Source organism: Pelodiscus sinensis, chromosome 16, assembly GCF_049634645.1.
Source record: "Pelodiscus sinensis isolate JC-2024 chromosome 16, ASM4963464v1, whole genome shotgun sequence".
NCBI lineage: Eukaryota > Metazoa > Chordata > Testudines > Trionychidae > Pelodiscus > Pelodiscus sinensis.
The window spans coordinates 31,830,305-31,849,162 of NC_134726.1; the positions used below are offsets into that span (position 1 = coordinate 31,830,305).

At 53.5% G+C, this 18,858-nt stretch overlaps 1 protein-coding gene across 1 annotated transcript; it reads right to left on the bottom strand.

The window, feature by feature from the left end:
• Positions 1–321: 321 nt before the first annotated feature.
• KPNA7 (karyopherin subunit alpha 7) lies at positions 322–18,501 on the bottom strand. The gene is given in 8 exon segments (XM_075899529.1): positions 322–709; positions 8,877–8,948; positions 9,931–9,955; positions 9,958–10,119; positions 10,505–10,654; positions 12,859–12,886; positions 13,045–13,182; positions 18,391–18,501. Coding segments are annotated over 8 exon segments (1,074 nt in total).
• Between the last annotated feature and the right edge of the window lie 357 nt (positions 18,502–18,858).

An 18,858-nucleotide genomic window follows, 5' to 3' on the forward strand; every position in this document is an offset into this window, starting at 1 on the left:
TCAACAAATTTTTTTCCCAGTGGTTTTATTTTGGGGGAGAGGGTGTTGGTATTTTTGTTTCAGCCATCTGGCAACCCTACATGTTGCTGACCCCGTAGCCAGAACTTCATTAGTGCACAACTCTGGGGTCTTAAAAGTTAGACAACTCCTGCTTTCCAGGGAAGCTGGCTTACTACACTTTTATGGTTGCACGACATAAGAGGGTTGACTTGGAGCAGTAGCAAAGCTACTTTTGCAGTCTAGGGCGCAAGATGATCCTTTCATTGTGGACAAGGATACATTTGGTTCTCTCCTGCCTCCAGCGTGCTTCTGATTCCAGTCCTAGAAGGCAGGAGGCTTGTTTTTTAGGTTTTCGTCAATAGCACTGAGTTGTGCCATCACAGAGGAGTGAGGTGCATAAAAGAACGTGAGTGTGCCTTGCCGTAGGCTAAGTGCTTTACCTACCATAACACTTAGCTCTGGACTGGCCATGAGTTTTACCAGCCTTGCGAGAATCCCAGTCTCCCCCACCACCTGGATGTGATCATTGGACCCATCAGACCGGTAGGACACAGCCCAGCGGGCATCAGAGAGGCTGTCCTTATCTTTGTTTTGCAGGAGGCGAACGAGCACTGGCAGGATCTCCTTCACAGCCTCCAGGGGAGGATATGGGTTCTTGTTCCTGCAGAGGTTTGACAGCGTCCACGTGATATTTCACAGGAAACCAACCTGAAACCACAAGGGTGGATTGTGACGGATTTACGGGTGCGAGCACCTCGCGCCCCCTCTTTTCGGCTCGGCGTATAGCCGGGGGCGGGGCTCCGCGGACCCACCGCCTTCTTTATTCTCCTTGTCCCCAGCCCCCTGGGCTTGTTGACAGGGCCGCCCAGGAAAGGGGTGCGATCACCTCTCGACCAGGGATGGCCGAGAGGGTTCAGCGAACCCCGAGTTCAGGCCCCCTTCTCCAGCCGGGGGGGGGGGGGTGTCCGTGGTGTCTCTGGGGGTGGGGGTTGGGGACCTGACCCGGGCCAGCTTCTGCGGCGGGCACCGCCTGCCTTGCTTCCGGCTCTTGAGGGTTGTAGGAAGGGTGGGGGAGTGGGGGACCCGGGCCCGCCCTCACCACCGGGTCCCAGCCCGAGGCCCTAAGTGGAGTTGGCGTCTACGCGTCGCCCTCCACGGCGGATGGGGCGGCAGCCCCCGACTCCTCCGCCCACGGGCGCCAAAAGGGCCCTGCCTCGGGCTCCTTCCACTCCCTGCTTGTCCGCCCTGGCGATGGGGCTGATTGGGGTGCACTCACCGCGCCGAAGTCTCCGGGTGCGTCCCAGCGCGAGTCGCCAGCTGCTGACTCCTTCCTTCTTGGTCGCCCCGGGGGCCGAGCCCTTGGTGCCCCTGGAAGCCAGGGTCGCTGCCTCCTCGCTCCTGCCCCCTCTCCCGTCTGCCCGGCCGCCATCTTTATGGGCGCCGGGGAGTGACGTCCGGGCGTTCCGCCCTGTCCGTGCGCCGCCGCCGCCCCCGCCCTTTCCCCAGCGTGGGTCCGTGCCCTGTTTAACGCCGCCCGCCGAGGCGGGCGGGCTGGCTGCTTCCGCGCGGCCCGCCCCCTCCCCCGCTCCCGGCGGGGTGCCCTGGGTTGGGCTTGCCGCGGCCCCAACTCTGGGGCTGCGATGCCGGTCGGCGCGCCGCTTGCGGCGCGCGGTTTCTCCAGAGGGGGGGGGGAGTCCCGCTCCCTCCTCTAGTGCGGACCCCGCCGGGTCCGTCACACACCTCCCCCCCTTGGAGAGGCGCGCCCCGGGTGGAGACTGTTCCCCGATTCGGGAAAAAAAGTCTGCGTTCTGGTGGGTCGCCCCCGGCCGATGCACCACCTCAAAACAGTACGGCTGCAAGGCCAGGTACCACCGCATTATACGGGCGTTCGTCTCTTTCATAGAGTTCAACCAAACCAAGGGTGCGTGATCAGTCACCAACTTAAATTTATTCCCCCACAAATAATACCGTAAAGTGTCAATCGCCCATTTCACCGCAAGTGCCTCTTTCTCTATCGTGGCGTATGCCCTCTCTCGTGGCAGCAGTTTTCGACTGAGGTAGAGGACCGGCTGGTCCGCGCCTTGTTCCTCTTGGGCTAGTACCGCCCCGAGTCCCACCTCCGAGGCATCTGTATAAAGGATAAATGGTTTGTCAAAGTTTGGCTGCCTCAGCACTGGGGCGGAGGCTAGTTTGTCTTTTAAGGCCCGGAAAGCGAGCTCTGCCTGTGGGTTCCACCTCACCCTGGTCGGTTCTGTATTCCTTATCAGTTCCGTTAATGGGGCTGCCAGCGAGGCGAATTGGGGCACAAACCGCCGATAGTACCCGGCCAGTCCCAGGAACTGGCGGATCTGTTTTTTGGTTGTTGGGATGGGGTAGTCTTTCAGGGCTTGAACCTTGCTGTAAATTGGTTTCAACTTCCCCCGTCCTACTGCATACCCCAGGTAAGAAACCTCCCGTTGGGCGAAGTGGCATTTACGGGGGTTGGCCGTGAGGCCCGCCTTACCCAGGGCTGTCAGTACAGCATCGACGTGCTTTAAGTGTTCTCCCCATGTGGGACTATAGATGACAATGTCGTCGATGTATGCGGCAGCGTATTCCTGGTGGGGTGTCAGTACCCGGTCCATCACCCTTTGGAATGTCGCTGCCGCCCCGTGGAGACCGAAAGGCATGGTCCGAAACTGGAACAATCCGAATGGTGTCGAGAAGGCTGTCTTTTCCCGTGCCGCGGGGTCCAGGGGGATCTGCCAGTAGCCCTTTGACAAATCTAGGGTTGTTATGTAGGCCGCCTGCCCGAGTCGCTCCAACAGTTCGTCCACCCTCGGCATCGGGTAAGCGTCGAACCGGGACACGGAGTTTACCTTTCTGAAGTCTATACAAAATCGGGTGGCGCCGTCGGGTTTGGGGACCAAGACGATGGGGCTGCGCCATTCGCTGGTCGATTCCTCGATCACCCCCCACTGTCTCATCTGCTGCAGCTCCTGTTTGACCGTATCCCACATTTTTCGGGGTAGAGGGCGTATGGGCTCCCGCACCGTCCGGCCTTCTTCGGTTATAATCCGGTGTAGCCCCAGCATCGTACAGCCCGGCCTGGTCGTCAGGGTCGCTTGGTGTCCCCGGAGCATTTCTTTCAGCTGTCCCTGTTGGGGAGGTGTCAGCTCCGGATCCCACGAGAGCTCGGTCTTTTCGCCTTCCTGCCCCCCCCCAGGGCCCCAGGTCCTCTCCTTCGGAGGGGGGTGCGATTAGCAGGGCCTCTCGGGGTATCCATTTCTTTAGCAGGTTGACGTGGAAGAGCTGCGTTCCTTGCCGGCGGCCGGTTAGTCGCACTTCATAATCCACCTCCCCCACTCTCTTAACCACTTCGAAGGGTCCCTGCCACTGCGCTAGCAGTTTGGATTCTGTTGTGGGGAGGAGCAGCATGACTCGGTCCCCCGGGTGAAAAACCCGCTGGCGGGCGTGGGCATCGTAATATTTTACTTGGCGCCTCTGGCTGTTCTCGAGGTTTAACCGGGCGTATTCGCCCAACCGGCTTAACTTCTCCCTCAGTTGGGTGATGTAATGGACCGTCCCCCGCCCTGACCCCGTCGGTTGCTCCCAGCCCTCCCTCAGGAGATCGAGGATCCCACGGGGCCGCCGGCCGTATAGCAACTCGAACGGAGAGAAGCCGGTCGACGCCTGGGGGACCTCCCGCACCGCAAATAGGAGGCTCGGGAGCATTAGGTCCCAGCCCCGAGGGTCTTCTTGCGCGAACCGCCGCAGCATACCTTTGAGCGTCTGGTTAAAACGCTCTACTAAACCGTCCGTCTGCGGGTGGTAGACTGATGTTTGCAGTCGTTTGATCTTCAGCAGTGCGCACAGCTCTTTCATCAGCCGGGAGGTGACGTTAGGTCCTTGATCCGTGAGGATCGCCTGTGGCAGCCCCACTCGGGAAAAAATCCGCAAGAGTTCCCGGGCCAGGGTCGGGGCCTTTGTATTTCTCAGTGGGACTGCCTCCGGGTATCGGGTGGCGTAGTCTATTACTACCATAATAAAACGGTGCCCCCTCCCTGATGGCTCCAAGGGTCCCACCAAGTCCATGGCCACCCGCTCGAACGGAGTCCCTACTACGGGGAGGGGCACCAGGGGGGCCTTCGGCACCCGCGCGGGGGCAGTCCTCTGGCACTCGGGGCACGATGCGCAAAAATCCTGCACCGCCCGAAAGACCCCCGGCCAGTAGAATCGCTGTAAGACCCGTTCTAACGTTTTCTCGCGTCCGAGGTGGCCCGCCCAGGGGTTCGCATGCCCCAGTTCCAGTACTTCCCGGCGGAATCGGGTGGGAACTACCAGCTGTTTTTGCATTTCCCCCCTTTTTCCCTCTGAAACCCGGTATAAGCGGTCCTCCCATACCTGGAATCGGGGTCCTTGCTGCGGCCCCTCCGGGCCTTGTTCTGGATCCTCCGGCACCCCGGCTTGGTCCCAGGCATTTTGTAGGGTGGGGTCCATCCTCTGCTCCGTCATGAAGTCTGGGGCTGCCTCTATCTCCAAGCAGGCGGCCTTGCCGCGGAGTCCCTCGTCGCGGCACAACCCCCGGGGTTCCGTGGCTCCCCCCCGGCCCATGGGGACAACCGGGCCCTGAAGCAAGGCTCCAAACCCGGGCCAGTCTCGTCCTATGAGGAGGGGGTATGGCAAGGTCTGGGCCTTCCCCACCCGCCACAGCCGGTCCTGCCCACCCCCACTCAGGTGGACCTGGACGGTGGGGTAGGCGTGGGTGTCCCCGTGGACACATCTCATCCAGACTGGCTCCCCTTCCGGCCGTTGGGGGGGGATGAGGTCAGCCCGGACGAGCGTTACCGATGACCCAGAGTCCACCAGGGCTCTGACCGGCTGCCCTTCCACCATCATGTCTCGCACGACTCGGTTTCCCTCGTCGGCCTGGTCCCCTGCCGGGCTGGCTCCCTCCCCTTGGTTCAGCGTACAGTCCATTAAGGTGCATTCTCGCTTAAAGTGGCCCATCTGTCCGCACTGAAAGCAGGGGCCGCGGGTCCCGGCCCGGGCCTCTCTTGGCACCTTCTCCGGCGGCTCCTCCCCGCTAGTTCTCTCCGGGGGCGGGTGCGACCACACCGGGGCTAGGCGGGGGATATGGTCCCGCGCACGGCGTGGCTCCGGGGCCGGTTCTTTCCCTATGGGCTTCCCCCCGATCCGGGGCCCCCCTACCTTCGAGCCGGGTAACGCCTCTCGTCTGACGCCTCCCTCCTCTTGCTCCGCTAGGAGGTGTGCCTCCATTAGGTTCACGGCCTCCTGTAGGGTCGTGGGTCGGTTCCGCCGGACCCATCGCTGCCCTTCTCGGGGTAAGATGTGTATGAATTGTTCCATTACAATCATCTCGGTGACTTGTAGGCCCGTCTTCTGTTCGGGCTCCAGCCACCGATTGGCCCATTCCCGCAGGCGCTGGGCCACTGCCCGCGGTCTGTCTCCCGCCTTGAACCCCTCCTGCCGGAACCGCTGCCGGCAGGTCTCCGGTGAGTGTCCCAGCTGGTCTAATATTGCCTCTCGGACCTTGTAGTAGCTCAAGGCATCGGTGACCGCCAGGCTGCGGTAGGCCAGTTGGGCGGGCCCGCTCAAGTAGGGGGCCAGCAGGGTGGCCCATTGTTCCGGCGGCCAGCGGGCCGCTGTTGCCACTCGTTCAAAGGTTGTGAGGAAGGCTTCGGGGTCATCCTGTGGGCCCAACTTGCTGAGCCGCAGGGGTAGGTTGGGTCCTTCTCCCGCCCCATTGGGTCCTCCCCCCGTTGCCCCCCATCTTCTCTCTACGGTTTGTCGCCACTGGTTTTGCTGAGCGGCGAGTTCCTGAACTAGTTGCCGCTGGTGCTCTTGGAACTGGCTTGTCAGCTGTTGGATCAACTGAGTCTGTTGTTCCTGCTGAGCCTGGTTCTGCAATCGTTGGTTCCCTTCGAACCACTCCAGGAATTGGCGGGGTTCCATCGCTTCTTCCGGTTCCCCCGCGTCTTCTGAATCGGGGATAGCCCGATGCTCTCGACCTCGTTCGTCTGTGGGCGATACTAGTTAACAGATACCCACATTCTCCACCAGTGTGACGGATTTACGGGTGCGAGCACCTCGCGCCCCCTCTTTTCGGCTCGGCGTATAGCCGGGGGCGGGGCTCCGCGGACCCACCGCCTTCTTTATTCTCCTTGTCCCCAGCCCCCTGGGCTTGTTGACAGGGCCGCCCAGGAAAGGGGTGCGATCACCTCTCGACCAGGGATGGCCGAGAGGGTTCAGCGAACCCCGAGTTCAGGCCCCCTTCTCCAGCCGGGGGGGGGGGGGGTGTCCGTGGTGTCTCTGGGGGTGGGGGTTGGGGACCTGACCCGGGCCAGCTTCTGCGGCGGGCACCGCCTGCCTTGCTTCCGGCTCTTGAGGGTTGTAGGAAGGGTGGGGGAGTGGGGGACCCGGGCCCGCCCTCACCACCGGGTCCCAGCCCGAGGCCCTAAGTGGAGTTGGCGTCTACGCGTCGCCCTCCACGGCGGATGGGGCGGCAGCCCCCGACTCCTCCGCCCACGGGCGCCAAAAGGGCCCTGCCTCGGGCTCCTTCCACTCCCTGCTTGTCCGCCCTGGCGATGGGGCTGATTGGGGTGCACTCACCGCGCCGAAGTCTCCGGGTGCGTCCCAGCGCGAGTCGCCAGCTGCTGACTCCTTCCTTCTTGGTCGCCCCGGGGGCCGAGCCCTTGGTGCCCCTGGAAGCCAGGGTCGCTGCCTCCTCGCTCCTGCCCCCTCTCCCGTCTGCCCGGCCGCCATCTTTATGGGCGCCGGGGAGTGACGTCCGGGCGTTCCGCCCTGTCCGTGCGCCGCCGCCGCCCCCGCCCTTTCCCCAGCGTGGGTCCGTGCCCTGTTTAACGCCGCCAGCCGAGGCGGGCGGGCTGGCTGCTTCCGCGCGGCCCGCCCCCTCCCCCGCTCCCGGCGGGGTGCCCTGGGTTGGGCTTGCCGCGGCCCCAACTCTGGGGCTGCGATGCCGGTCGGCGCGCCGCTTGCGGCGCGCGGTTTCTCCAGAGGGGGGGGGAGTCCCGCTCCCTCCTCTAGTGCGGACCCCGCCGGGTCCGTCACATGGATGTTCTCATACAGGACTGAATGCTTGCAAAGCCAAGGCCAGGGGAAGGAAGCACTAGAAATGGTGCATTTGCCCTATTTAATATCATTTCCTCAGGTATATACATCTTGGAGTCTGTATTTTAACTCCAACACATCTGATGAAGTGGGTTTTACCCACGAAAGCTTATGATTCTATACAGATGTGGACCCCAGCTTGCCTGGATCCAGCCCAAGGCTCAGGGCACTCCTCAGCATTGGGGAGCCCAGCTGGTGCTCTAGACCCCACACTGCCCTACTGTGGGGCTCTAGTGTGTGAGGGGAATGTGAGAAGTGTTTGTCTCCTCAGTAAGGATATGTCTACACTGCAGAGTTTTTCCAGAAAAACTACACTTACATCCACACTGCTATTGCATTCTTTTGACAAAGTCGAAAGAACAGAGGGATTTTTCTGACAGCGGTAAACCTCTTTCTACAAGGAAGAAGCCTTTTTCCAAAAAAAAAAACACCTTTTCTGGAAAAAGGCATATGTGGACACGGAAGAGAGTGTTTTCTCAAAAGAAGAGGCCTCCAGGAAAAAGCACAGGTGCCCTGGTGGCCACTCCATCCACAATAATCACAACTGAAATGCAAGATAGTGTCCACATTAATTGGACACTATCTTTCAAAAAAGCAGATTGCTTTTTCGTTGCGCTTTTGTTCTGTGGACACTCTTTTGAAAAAAGTATTTTTGGAAGATCTCTTCCAGAAAAACTTCTTCTGAAAGAAGCTTGCAGTCTAGAAGTAGCCTAAGTGACCACATCAGCGAGGGGTTTTGTGGTTTTTATGGCTTCTCACTTGTTTATGCCCCCCCAACTGATTTTTCTGTGGGTCAGTGACCCCCCCTCCCCAACCCAAAAAAGGTTCCCCTCCCCTAAGGTGCCACAGGACTACTCGTTTTTAAAGTTACAGACTAACACGGCTATCCCTTTGAGATTTCCTCAGGAGTTAGAGGGGAACAGCAAAGATAATGTAAGGAATCCTACAAAACCAGTGACATATTCTTGTGACGTTTAAGGCAAGGAGAGAGGGAGAAGAGGTAAGAAGGGAGGACAGTTAATAGCAGGCCTTTCAGGTGGGGAGGGAGAGCAAGTCCAAGGCAGCAAGTTACATTGGCGCTTTAACAGCACTGCAAGCCAGGCTACAGTGCCGGGAGCTGCACTCCTGGTGCGGCTAGCTACTCCCCTGGAGGAGGTGGTTTACTTAGAGCAGCTGGTGCCATGACCACACTGCCACAACTGCACTTTACATATCCAACTGTAGACAAAGGCCAAGATGCTCTGTGGAAAATGGTGATGTTGGGCTGGGCCTAGTGACGTGCATGAGGCCTAGGGCAGGATATCTGTAGGGCACTGATGTGCTACATTGTCCTTTCCTTTGGGGACTGAGTCAAGAATTCATCTCTCCACTTTCAGTGGTGAGTAACTGTCAGAACTAGATAGAGTGTTGGCCAAGTGGAGAGGTTTAAAAAGACGACCCAGACTAGAAAAGCTCCTTAGATCTAGGTTCAGCTTGGTGCTTCCAGACAGTCAAATAAGCATCCGACAGGTGAAAGTTGTTAGATATTTCTATCCAGTGGGAGCTTTCAGTTAGCCAATCATAGTACAGGACAAGATATCCTTTTCCTGCCCCTCTTCCCCAATAGTTTTATCCCACAAAGAGCCCATCTGACCTTTGACACAAACTGGTTAACATTTGGCTTTGTTACAAGTGATTAGAAATCACAGTTCAGCTATTAGTGGAGTGATAAACAGCCACTAATTCAGGGAGTTTGAATACTTATGGGAGTAGAAGGTGTCACCAGAGCCAACAGAGGAGGAATCACATTGTTGTGGATAAGGGAGTCTCTGTACAGATATTAGACAGGATCACAAAGAAAAAACAGTTTCTTGCCATTTCAACCAGAAAGGACATTGTCTCAATGACTTGATTACCTGCATCCTGCTTCAAAGGCCTTTTAAGACTACACTTGAAAGAGAATCCTCTGAACTGTCATTCATGCTTAAATTCGACACTTTACACCTAAGTTTGAATAAAGACGCTAATTATCTTACCCATTACAAAGATAGCTTCCCCAATTATCACCTCTAATATCATTAGCTCACAGACATTTACCTCCCCCCCCCATCTCCCTTCTGTTCTGAAATTTGATTTGTCCTTTTCATATGTGTTCATTTTTTTTATTGTATCCTTTGGTATATGTGGTTGTGACAATTTTCTTCCGCTATTTGATCTGAGGAAGAGGGTCTGGCCCACGAAAGCTCATCACCTAATAAACCATCTTGTTAGTCTTTAAAGAGCTACATAGTCCTGTTTTTTGTTTCTGTCCATGGGGCCATTATCTATGTGGTGAGGAGAAAAATGGTTTGTTACAGTTGTCTTATCTAGCAGCCAGACTCCTTCCTGATGCAGTTGACAGTAGGTGATAAGGTGGCTTATATTTGGTAGGCAAACTTAGTGCCATAGAGCATTGCTTGTTTTCAAATGGGTGATGATTCTGGTGGCCAGTTTTCTCCCTAGCACTAAAACTGAATTTTAAGGGGAAAAAAAATCAAAACCATGCTCTTAGGAGGCACGGGGAAAAAATGAGTCTGAGTACTCTGTATTCATTATAAAATGAATGTAAGGTGTTAGAGTTGTTGGCTAGTATCTGTATGCCTACACCACAACAAGGTTGAGTAGATGGATTTTTTTGGTCTTTATCTCAGGCCTTATTGTGAGCTATCTGCATATCCAATTCCCATTACAGCTAGAAGGAAGGAGATTATTGCCAAGCAAAATCTGGAGGTGACCCAAATGGGGGCTCTTGCACATCGTCAATTTGTGAAAGCTAGAAAGGGCATCTTACCTGCGATGTTACCGGCGCCCACACAGACCGTTCGCTGATATGCATGTGCGAAGAAGACATGAGGGCAATGAAGGCTGGGACAGCACCTGCCTCCACAACAATTCTCGTGTGGTCCGAAGTGCCAGAAACAATGTTAGTCAGCGCCCATGCAGCTTCGAACTGCAAGTGAATGTTATCATGTTGTTTAGTTTGGAAAAAAGAAGATTAAGAGGGGACATGATAGCGGTTTTCAAATATCTAAAAGGGTGTCACAAGGAGGAAGGAGAAAATTTGTTCCTCTTGGTTTCTGAGGACAGGACAAGGAGTAATGGGCTTAAAGTGCAGCAGGGGAGGTTTAGATTGGACATTAGGAAAAAATTCCTAACTGTCAGGGTGGTCAAATATTGGAATAAATTGCCAAGGGAGGTGGTGGAATCTCCCTCTCTGGAGATATTTAAGAACAGGTTAGATAGACATCTGTCAGGGATGGTGTAGACGGAGCTTGGTCCTGCCTTGAGGGCGGGGGGCTGGACTCGATGACCTCTTGAGGTCCCTTCCAGTCCTATTATTCTATGATTCTATGATTACGGCTCAAGAATTCCACCAGTTCGGGAATAATCCCTGCTTCAATAATCTGATTTAGAGGTGGGTTCCTCTGTCTGGAAGGCATTCTCCTGTTGGAGACAGAGACAGGAAATGGCACCTCTGGGTTGTTCAGTAAGTTGGCTTCTTTCACTCACTGGGAAACATGATGAACCACCTCCCATAGTTCAGATTCAGATAGCAAGATTGCCCACTCCTCGTGGGAAACATTCCAGTGGGAAACATTCCAGTGTCTAATTCCAGCCCTTAGGTCTGCAGGTTTACCTGGCAGGATGCCCCTGTTATATTTAGCTGCGCCTGCACAGATATTGGGTCTTGTTGGCCACCAATTGTCATCTGTGGCTAATGGGAGTGGTGGGAAGTGCAGCCATGGCAGTGGGGTCATAGCATCCCTCCCAGAGCTTTAGGTAAACCACCTTCACAAGGGGAGTAGCTAACAGTGCCGAGAGCCTGTTTACACTGCCACTTTACAACGCTGTAAGTGTGGGAGTGTATTGTAAACCCCTGAGCGAGACTATTACAGCGCAATAAAATGGCAGTGTAGGCAAGCCTCAAGACTGGCCTTTCTCTTCCTTGAAAGGGTCAGTCTCGTCTTGAGACCAGTGGGGGATACATTTCTCACTTGTGAAGCAAATGCACTTGAACCGGTCTCTAGAGGAGCAACATTACTGCACTGCCCATTTTACCACCATGGGGCCTGCTCGTGCCAGGTGACTCAGGCTCGCAGGGTTCTGGCTAAAGAGTTGTAACCACAGATGTTCAGAAGTTTGCTGCAGCCAGAACTTTGGGATCCTCCCACCATGGGCTCAGGCTTCTGGGACCTAGGGATGTGAATGAGAAAGAGGCAGCAGGGGAGAGGGGGAAAGACGGGGTGTGACGGACCGGGCTGGGTCTGGGCATAGCTGAGGGCGTCTGCTCAGGGCGAATTGCTCAAATTCGGGGTCCTCTATAGCCCCCAGACTGGAGACCTTCCCAAATAGGCCATAAACCAGTCCCACAGAGCGCTTCAGCTGCCTGCCTGGCCAGCCGGAAGCCTCACGAGCAAAACCCCTCCAACACCCCAGCAATATCCGTGCCCCAGATGGCCCCGGGCCTCATACACAGGTGAAGGGTTTTAGAACCCAATCTCACTGTCCCTGAACAAGTTCTGTCCAGTTCCAAGAAACCAGCCACAGATCCCAGGTCAATTTACCCTCTGGATCTTACCCACAAGATAACGCTCGGCCAGTCTTTTAGAATCTAAAATCTAAAGGTTTATTACTAAGAGAAAGAAAAGCGTGAGAGTAAGGTTGTTAAAGTATCATACATTACATGCATCGAATCTCCCAGTTCTCGATGCAGGCTCTCAGCAGAGATGTTATAACTGCTGGCTTAAAAGTCCTTGGTGTACATCCTATGTCAGGATGGGTCCACAGTTCTTCCTGGCTTGTGATTCCCTGCGAGGCCGCATCTGGGGTCAGGAGCACATCTGAATACAAAATGGATGCTGCTACATGGCATCTTTATACCTCCTTCCTGGTCTCTTCTTGACTGCAGCAGGTCACCTGGCCTGTGGCCTATCCCTGTGTTCCCTGCTGGTAGCCCTTAGATATCAGTCACCATTCTTGAGGTGTGTCCTTGGCCTATAGAGGGCTATTGTTCCATGGAGACTTGCTCATTAGCATGTCCATAGGCTGAGCATTCTTCGTCTACTGCTCAATCCCATACAGAGAAACTTCCAGTATTAACACAGAGTACATATTCATAATTCCACACACAGACATTATACAGATATATGAAGAGCGTATACAGAGTCAGTAGAAGGCAAGCTTTCGTTTGACACCTTACATGGCCCCCTTTGAACCACTTTTGGGGCAAACACCCCCCCCCCCATGGGTACAGCAGCGAGCTGGCTGCTCCCCTCAAAATCCAGTAATGACACAGGGTGTTTCAAAGCAGCAGCGCCACGTGGAGTCCCCGGGCTCCATGCAGCATTGCTGCTTTGAAATGCCCCGGGGAGCATGGGGCCAGCAGGGGACTGCTTGAGTCCCCTGCTGGCCCTATGCTCCCCACAGCGCTTTTGCCTTTGAAGTGTAGCAACAGCCCCAAGGCCGTTGCTACACTTCAAAGGCAGAGGTGCCATTATTGACTAATCAAATAGTTGATGCAGTTTGCATTGACTATTTGATTAGCCAGTTAATCAAAATTGTACATCCCTATTGTGAACATCTGCCCTGCAATTAAAAACAGCTTCTTAGCCTGAGCTGTGAGGGCCCAATCAGCTAGCACAAGCCAGCCTCAGGTTTAACGTCAGAGTCAATGGGCTCCCAAGTCTTCCTGGCGAACATATCAAAAACCTTTGTCTAGGGAGTAGTCAGCAGAAGCCTTCAGTCAGTGGGCAGGTGGTGGTGGCCAATCAATCTCTCTGGAGATCACTATATGGCCTGACTGAAGAATAGCACCTCCTTCCCTTCCCTTCCCTTCCCCACCCCTGCTCTAGCAGCTATCATGGTTTTTGCACAGCGGTGCCCTGTACTCATTGCATTCTTTTTCTCTTCTTTTGGAGAAAGACTCTCTTCTGTCATGGAGGAGAAGGAAATGTTCCTTCCTTTTAGGATCTGTTCATCTTTCTAGGCCTTCCGAAAGGCCACATTAACCACAATCTGCTGGCGTCTCAGCTCCTATGGGGAAAAAGCACCATATGCTACAAGCAGGTTTGTGAGCACTGATGAGCACAAGACTTAGCACAGCACACATCAGTGTTCCCTCTCATCGTTTCCATCCACATGTGAAATGCATTATGTGCACAGAGGCACGTGCAGATGTGCAGCACAAATAGAAACAAACAACCTAGCTGTGGCAGCATTTGAATCGCTTCTGGGCAGCTGCACAAGTGCACAGCTTACAGGGAATGCTGGCACAGATATATGACTTCTCTAGGAAGAGGTCTGACTTCTCTCTCGAGCTGAGCCTTCTAAGTAGTCTGCCCAGATTTCCTGTCCTACTTAAACTTCATCACCATATTTGAGAAGCTACAGGTTTGTCTTACATTTGACAGATTAGCACCAACAATTGTTATAAGGAGCAGTGGATTGTGTCAAGTTTTGAGTTATGCTGCAAGCTCAACAAAATCCCCATGTTTAATTATCTGCCCTTAGACATGAAGCTACTTTTAAAACTGCTCTGTTGATTAGGAGAGTAGGTAATTTTTCCAGGAGAGCATTAATTCTTTTACAGGTTGGGAAAATTTGCCAATCCACGGGAGGTCAATATTGTCTAGTAGCATTACCAGCACTTCCACTGCTTACTGGGCTCTTTGAAGATATTTAGGGGTATATTAGCATACAACAGCACAGAACAAAGAGTCAGGACTAAAGGCTGTAAACAAACTGTATGGGACCATTGAAAATTTAGCCAGATGTCCACTAATCGTGGGTGCGGCTAACGAAAATCATGCTGGACCACAGATGTTGCTGAATCAAAGTGCGGGACTAGAGAGGTTCAGCTTGTACCAGATGAGGCAGAATAATCAAGGTAAGCCATCAGATTCATTGACTGCAAGGCCAGAAAGGACTATTTCATTCATCTGTCTCTCCTGTATAACAAAGTTTGGAAAGATTACACAAGCCAGTGAAAAGATATCTTCAATTATTAATGAAAGTAAGATAGGCAAAGAGAGAAAAGCGCTAACCGAGAAATTCTAGTTTTATTTTGACATGTGATGCAGATAGTTTGTGGTTAACTCCTGCACCAATAATTGACTAATAGTCCCCAACATCTCCTGAAAATGAATAGTTAGAATCAATAAAATTGCTTAAAAAACAAACAGCATTATTCTGTCAAAATTATAAAAGGGATGAAGAATAAGTTCTGCGAGGTTCGTGTATAACCCAGGACATAGAATTTCTTCAAAATACTTCCTGGAGCACACATCCTTGGCTACGTCTACACTGGCCCCTCTTCCGGAAGGGGCATGTAAATTTCACTAGTCGTCGTAGGGAAATCCGCGGGGGATTTAAATATCCCCCGCGGCATTTAAATAAAAATGTCCGCCGCTTTTTTCCGGCTTTTAAAAAAGCCGGAAAAGAGCATCTAGACTGGCCCCGATCCTCCGGAAAAAGTGCCCTTTTCCGGAGGCTCTTATTCTTACTTTGAAGGGCACTTTTTCCGGAGGATCGGGGCCAGTCTAGACGCTCTTTCCGGCTTTTTTAAAAGCCGGAAAAAAGCAGCGGACATTTTTATTTAAATGCCGCGGGGGATATTTAAATCCCCCGCGGATTTCCCTACGACGACTAGTGAAATTTACATGCCCCTTCCGGAAGAGGGGCCAGTGTAGACGTAGCCCTTTAGAAAAATCATCCAACATGATTTCTAAGTTGCCAGCAGTGGGGTATTCATCCATCCATCACCCTTGGAAATTTGTTCCAATGGTTAATTACCCTCACAGTTAAAGTTACTATTTCCAGTCTGAATTGGTCTAGCTTCAACTTCCAGCCATTGGGTCACGTTAAACATTTCTCTGCTAGACTGAAGAGCCCATTATTAAATATTGGCTCCCCATGTAGGTGCTTCAAAATCTAATCAAGTCACTCCCATAACCTTCTTTCTGTTAAATTAAAAAGACAGGGCTCCTTGAGTCCATAAGGGAGGTTCTCTAATCATTGAACTGTTTGCATGGCTGTTCTCCGAGTCCTCTGCAATTTATCAACATCCTTCTTGAATTAAGACCAGACGTGGACACAGTATTCCAGTGGCTAGACCAGTGCTTAATACAACAGTAAAATAATCTTTCTCCCAGGGAGGTTAGTGTGTACTCGTTTAGCCTGGGCTTATCAGTTACTCTTAATGGTTACATGCTTATGCTTATCAGATAGTGGACCAGCTGCTTACATCCCTACCCCCCTTGATGCTCCTCAAAGGCAGCAGGGTTGGGGAGACAGTCAGGAGCCAGTGCTCGTGGGGAACCGGCTTAAAAGCCAGCTCCCCACAAACTAGAAGGCTGTGTCTAGACTGGCAAGTTTTTCCACAAAATCATCTGCTTTTGCGGAAAAACTTGCCAGCTGTCTACACTGGCCGCTTGAATTTCCGCAAAAGCACTGACGATCTCATGTCAGATTGTCAGTGCTTTTGTGGAAATCCTATGCTGCTCCTGTTCGGGCAAAAGTCTTTTTCCGAAAAACTTTTGCGCAAAAGGGCCAGTGTAGACAGCAGAGATTTGTTTTCCGCAAAAAAGCCCCGATCGCAAAAATGGCGATCGGGGCTTTTTTGCGGAAAAGTGCGTCTAGATTGGCACGGACGCTTTTCCACAAAAAGTACTTTTGCGGAAAAGCGTCCTGCCAATCTAGACGCACTTTTCCGAAAATGCTTTTAGCGGAAAACTTTTCCGTTAAAAGCATTTCCGGAAAATCATGCCAGTGTAGACGTAGCCGAAGTGTTAGATAGCAGGTAATGGAATAGTTGAATAACCACATGAATTCTTATCGGTTACTTGTGTAGTCCCCTTACTAAAGGGGCCTCTGTTTTATTCTGAAAAGACCCTGTGTGCTGCAATCCAGACTACAATTCCCATGAACCCTTGGGAAAAAACAGGCAGGGAGGACTCTAGGGGGAGAGAGGGGTGCTCTCTCCATGTGCTTGAAGAAAGAGGTCTCGCAGTCTGGGACTCTGCCTTGGAGTTTGGAACCAGAGGGGGAGCCAGGCTGCTGCCAAGGACATTGACCCAGTGCAGGGGCTGTTGGAGTGCAGCTACTGGATGCCTGTTGGATCTGGGAGTTAGCAGGCTGCTTCCTATAGGCCCAGCACGAGGCAATAAGTTTGGGCCTTGCTGGAAGAGTGCTGCCTGGGACAGAGCTGCTGTTTAGCCTGGACCAAATCCTCACTACAGCTGCAACATCAGCGCGCCCACGCAAGCGTCTGGGGCTGAATCTAGGGGGGTGCACACTCTGGGGTGGGGTCACTGGTAGTACAAATGGTAGCTGCATAAGCTTCAATTATTGTTATGTGTTTTGTTAATGCTATTCATTTCTAATTCTGTTAATCCCTGTTGTTTATTTTAAAGTGTTCTATTAGATGTACAGGCAGTCCCCGGGTTACGTACAAGATAGGGACTGTAGGTTTGTTCTTAAGTTGAATTTGCATGTAAGTCGGAACTGGTACATATTGTAGGGGAAACTCTAGCCAAACATTTCTCCAGAGCTCAGTTTTATTCTCCCACACCTCACTTCCCTCAGTCCTTTATTCTCAAGCTGAGGTGTCTGCTGAGAAAAGCCGCTCCGCGTCTCCCTGGTCTGCTGGGGGGGGGGTGCTAGCTTCGTGTCTCCCTGGTCTGCTGGGGGGAAGCAGCTAGTGCGGGGTTGCCTCACCCCGTTTGTAAGTAGGGATCTGATGTAAGTCGGATCCATGTAACCCAGGGACTGCCTGTATATGATTTGTAGTTGTTCTGGAATTAGATCCAGTTTTATGTTGGAATGACTGTGTTCCTGGAGGCTCTCAAGGCACACCAGTGTGTGTACAAGGCCAGCCAGGTGGAGGCACCGCCATTTTACATTCATTGCCAGCAAGGGACTGCAGCAAGGGGGTGGATAGGGCTTTCCCCAACTAAACACCATCACCACTGGGGTGCTCAGGATCGCTTTTAGGTTAAAACATCAGGCGCCCAGGCACACCTGTGAGTGTGACCTGCTCCCCAGTAACCCGGGGAGGAAAAAGGGGGTTACACTTGATTATTCTATAACCCCGGGGGTGGGGCTGGCAGCCCATGTGCTCTGGCCCCACTCCCAGGGAGCCTCCTGCCACTCTACACTTCTGCCTCTGTATCATAGAAAACCAGCTCCCCTCGTGGACCAGCTGCCTGCCGTCCTGCGCTGCTGCCTCTGATACTGAGGTGGTGGCAGCAGCCCCTGTTTGTTGGGTCCAAGCTCCCCACAGACAGAGGCTGCTGAGGGGAATGGGAGGAGGAAGAGGCTGTTGCAAAACAGCCTCTGTCTGTGGTGGCCCGAGCTATCTGTGGGCAGAGAGTGGGGAGGGTCTGTCTGCGGAGAGCCTGGGCCCACCATAGACAGAGGCTGGTTTGGCTGCAGCCTGTCTGCAGGGGACCCCAGCTCTCCATGGACAGAGGCTGCTACAGCCTCCGTCTGTGGGGAGCTCAGACCCCCTGCTGACGGGCTGCTGCCGGGGACCAACCTCTGACTATGGCAGGCCCAGGCTCTCCGCAGACAGAGGTTGCTTCATGGGAGGCAGAGCAGCTTGGGCCTGCTGTGGGCAGAGGCTGCTTCACAGCCACCTTTCCTGCCTCTGCCCCCTGCTGCTGCCTCAGAGGCAGCAGTGGGGGTTAGGGGGGGAGGCTGCACCACAGAGCTGGTGCTGGGGGGGAACCGGCTTTTAAACCAGTATAGGCTCTTGCTCCCCCCTCCCCTTGCCTCTGCTACAGAGGCAGCAAGAGCGGGGGGAGGGAGGGGAGATGGGAATAGTGGAGAAGATTAACAGATAAGCCTCAGCTTCTCAGTAATTGTATATGCAACTACTCATTTACATCCCTACTGTAAACACTGGCTCCCACCTGCCCCCAGGGCTGGCTCGAGCCATTCCTGCGCCCCGGGCAGCGGGCGCATGGCGCATGCGCGGCCCCGCCCCCCAGCGCACTGCACACCTTACAGCTGCAATCGGGCGTGTGTCACCTGATGGCAGCTCTAAGGGGTGCCACGTGGCACCCATTGCAGCTGCCATCAGGCGCCCCCCATAGGTTGGCGCCCTGGGCAGCTGCCCAGCTAGCACCCCCCCTCCTTAATCCGGCCCTGTCTCCCCCCCCTTCATGTAAATTTGTAACCACTAAAAATTCCAGCAATTACACAACTACACAAATTTTAACATCCCTACTTACAATTACTCACAATGCCACTATTTATGCACCCAAAGTTAGCCATCTTGATGACAGCATCAAACTGGGAACTCACCTTTAGTTGATTATCCACCACAACCTCCACATTTTTTTCCAATGTCATTGCTTCAGGATCAACTCCACCCCCCTGCCCTCCAAACATCTACCATTTGTTCCTAGATGTATAACTGTATTAAAGTTATTGTTGGCTTGTGTCCAGTTTACCAAGCAATCTAGACAACCTTCAGAAATCTGCTCTCCATTATTTGAGGACAGCTTTCAACTTGCATCCTTACACATGCTAAAGAGGAAGGGCGGTTTCATTTATACAGGTGAGAAATAGCTAGTCAATTGCCTTGGAGTTGCTCTAGGACAGTGCTTCCCAATTGGTGCTCTGCAGAACCCTGGGGTTCCGCGAAGTGAAAGTAAGGGTTCCGTGAGAATGCGGCACTCCCCTGCCCCCTCTTAAAGAGACAGAGTC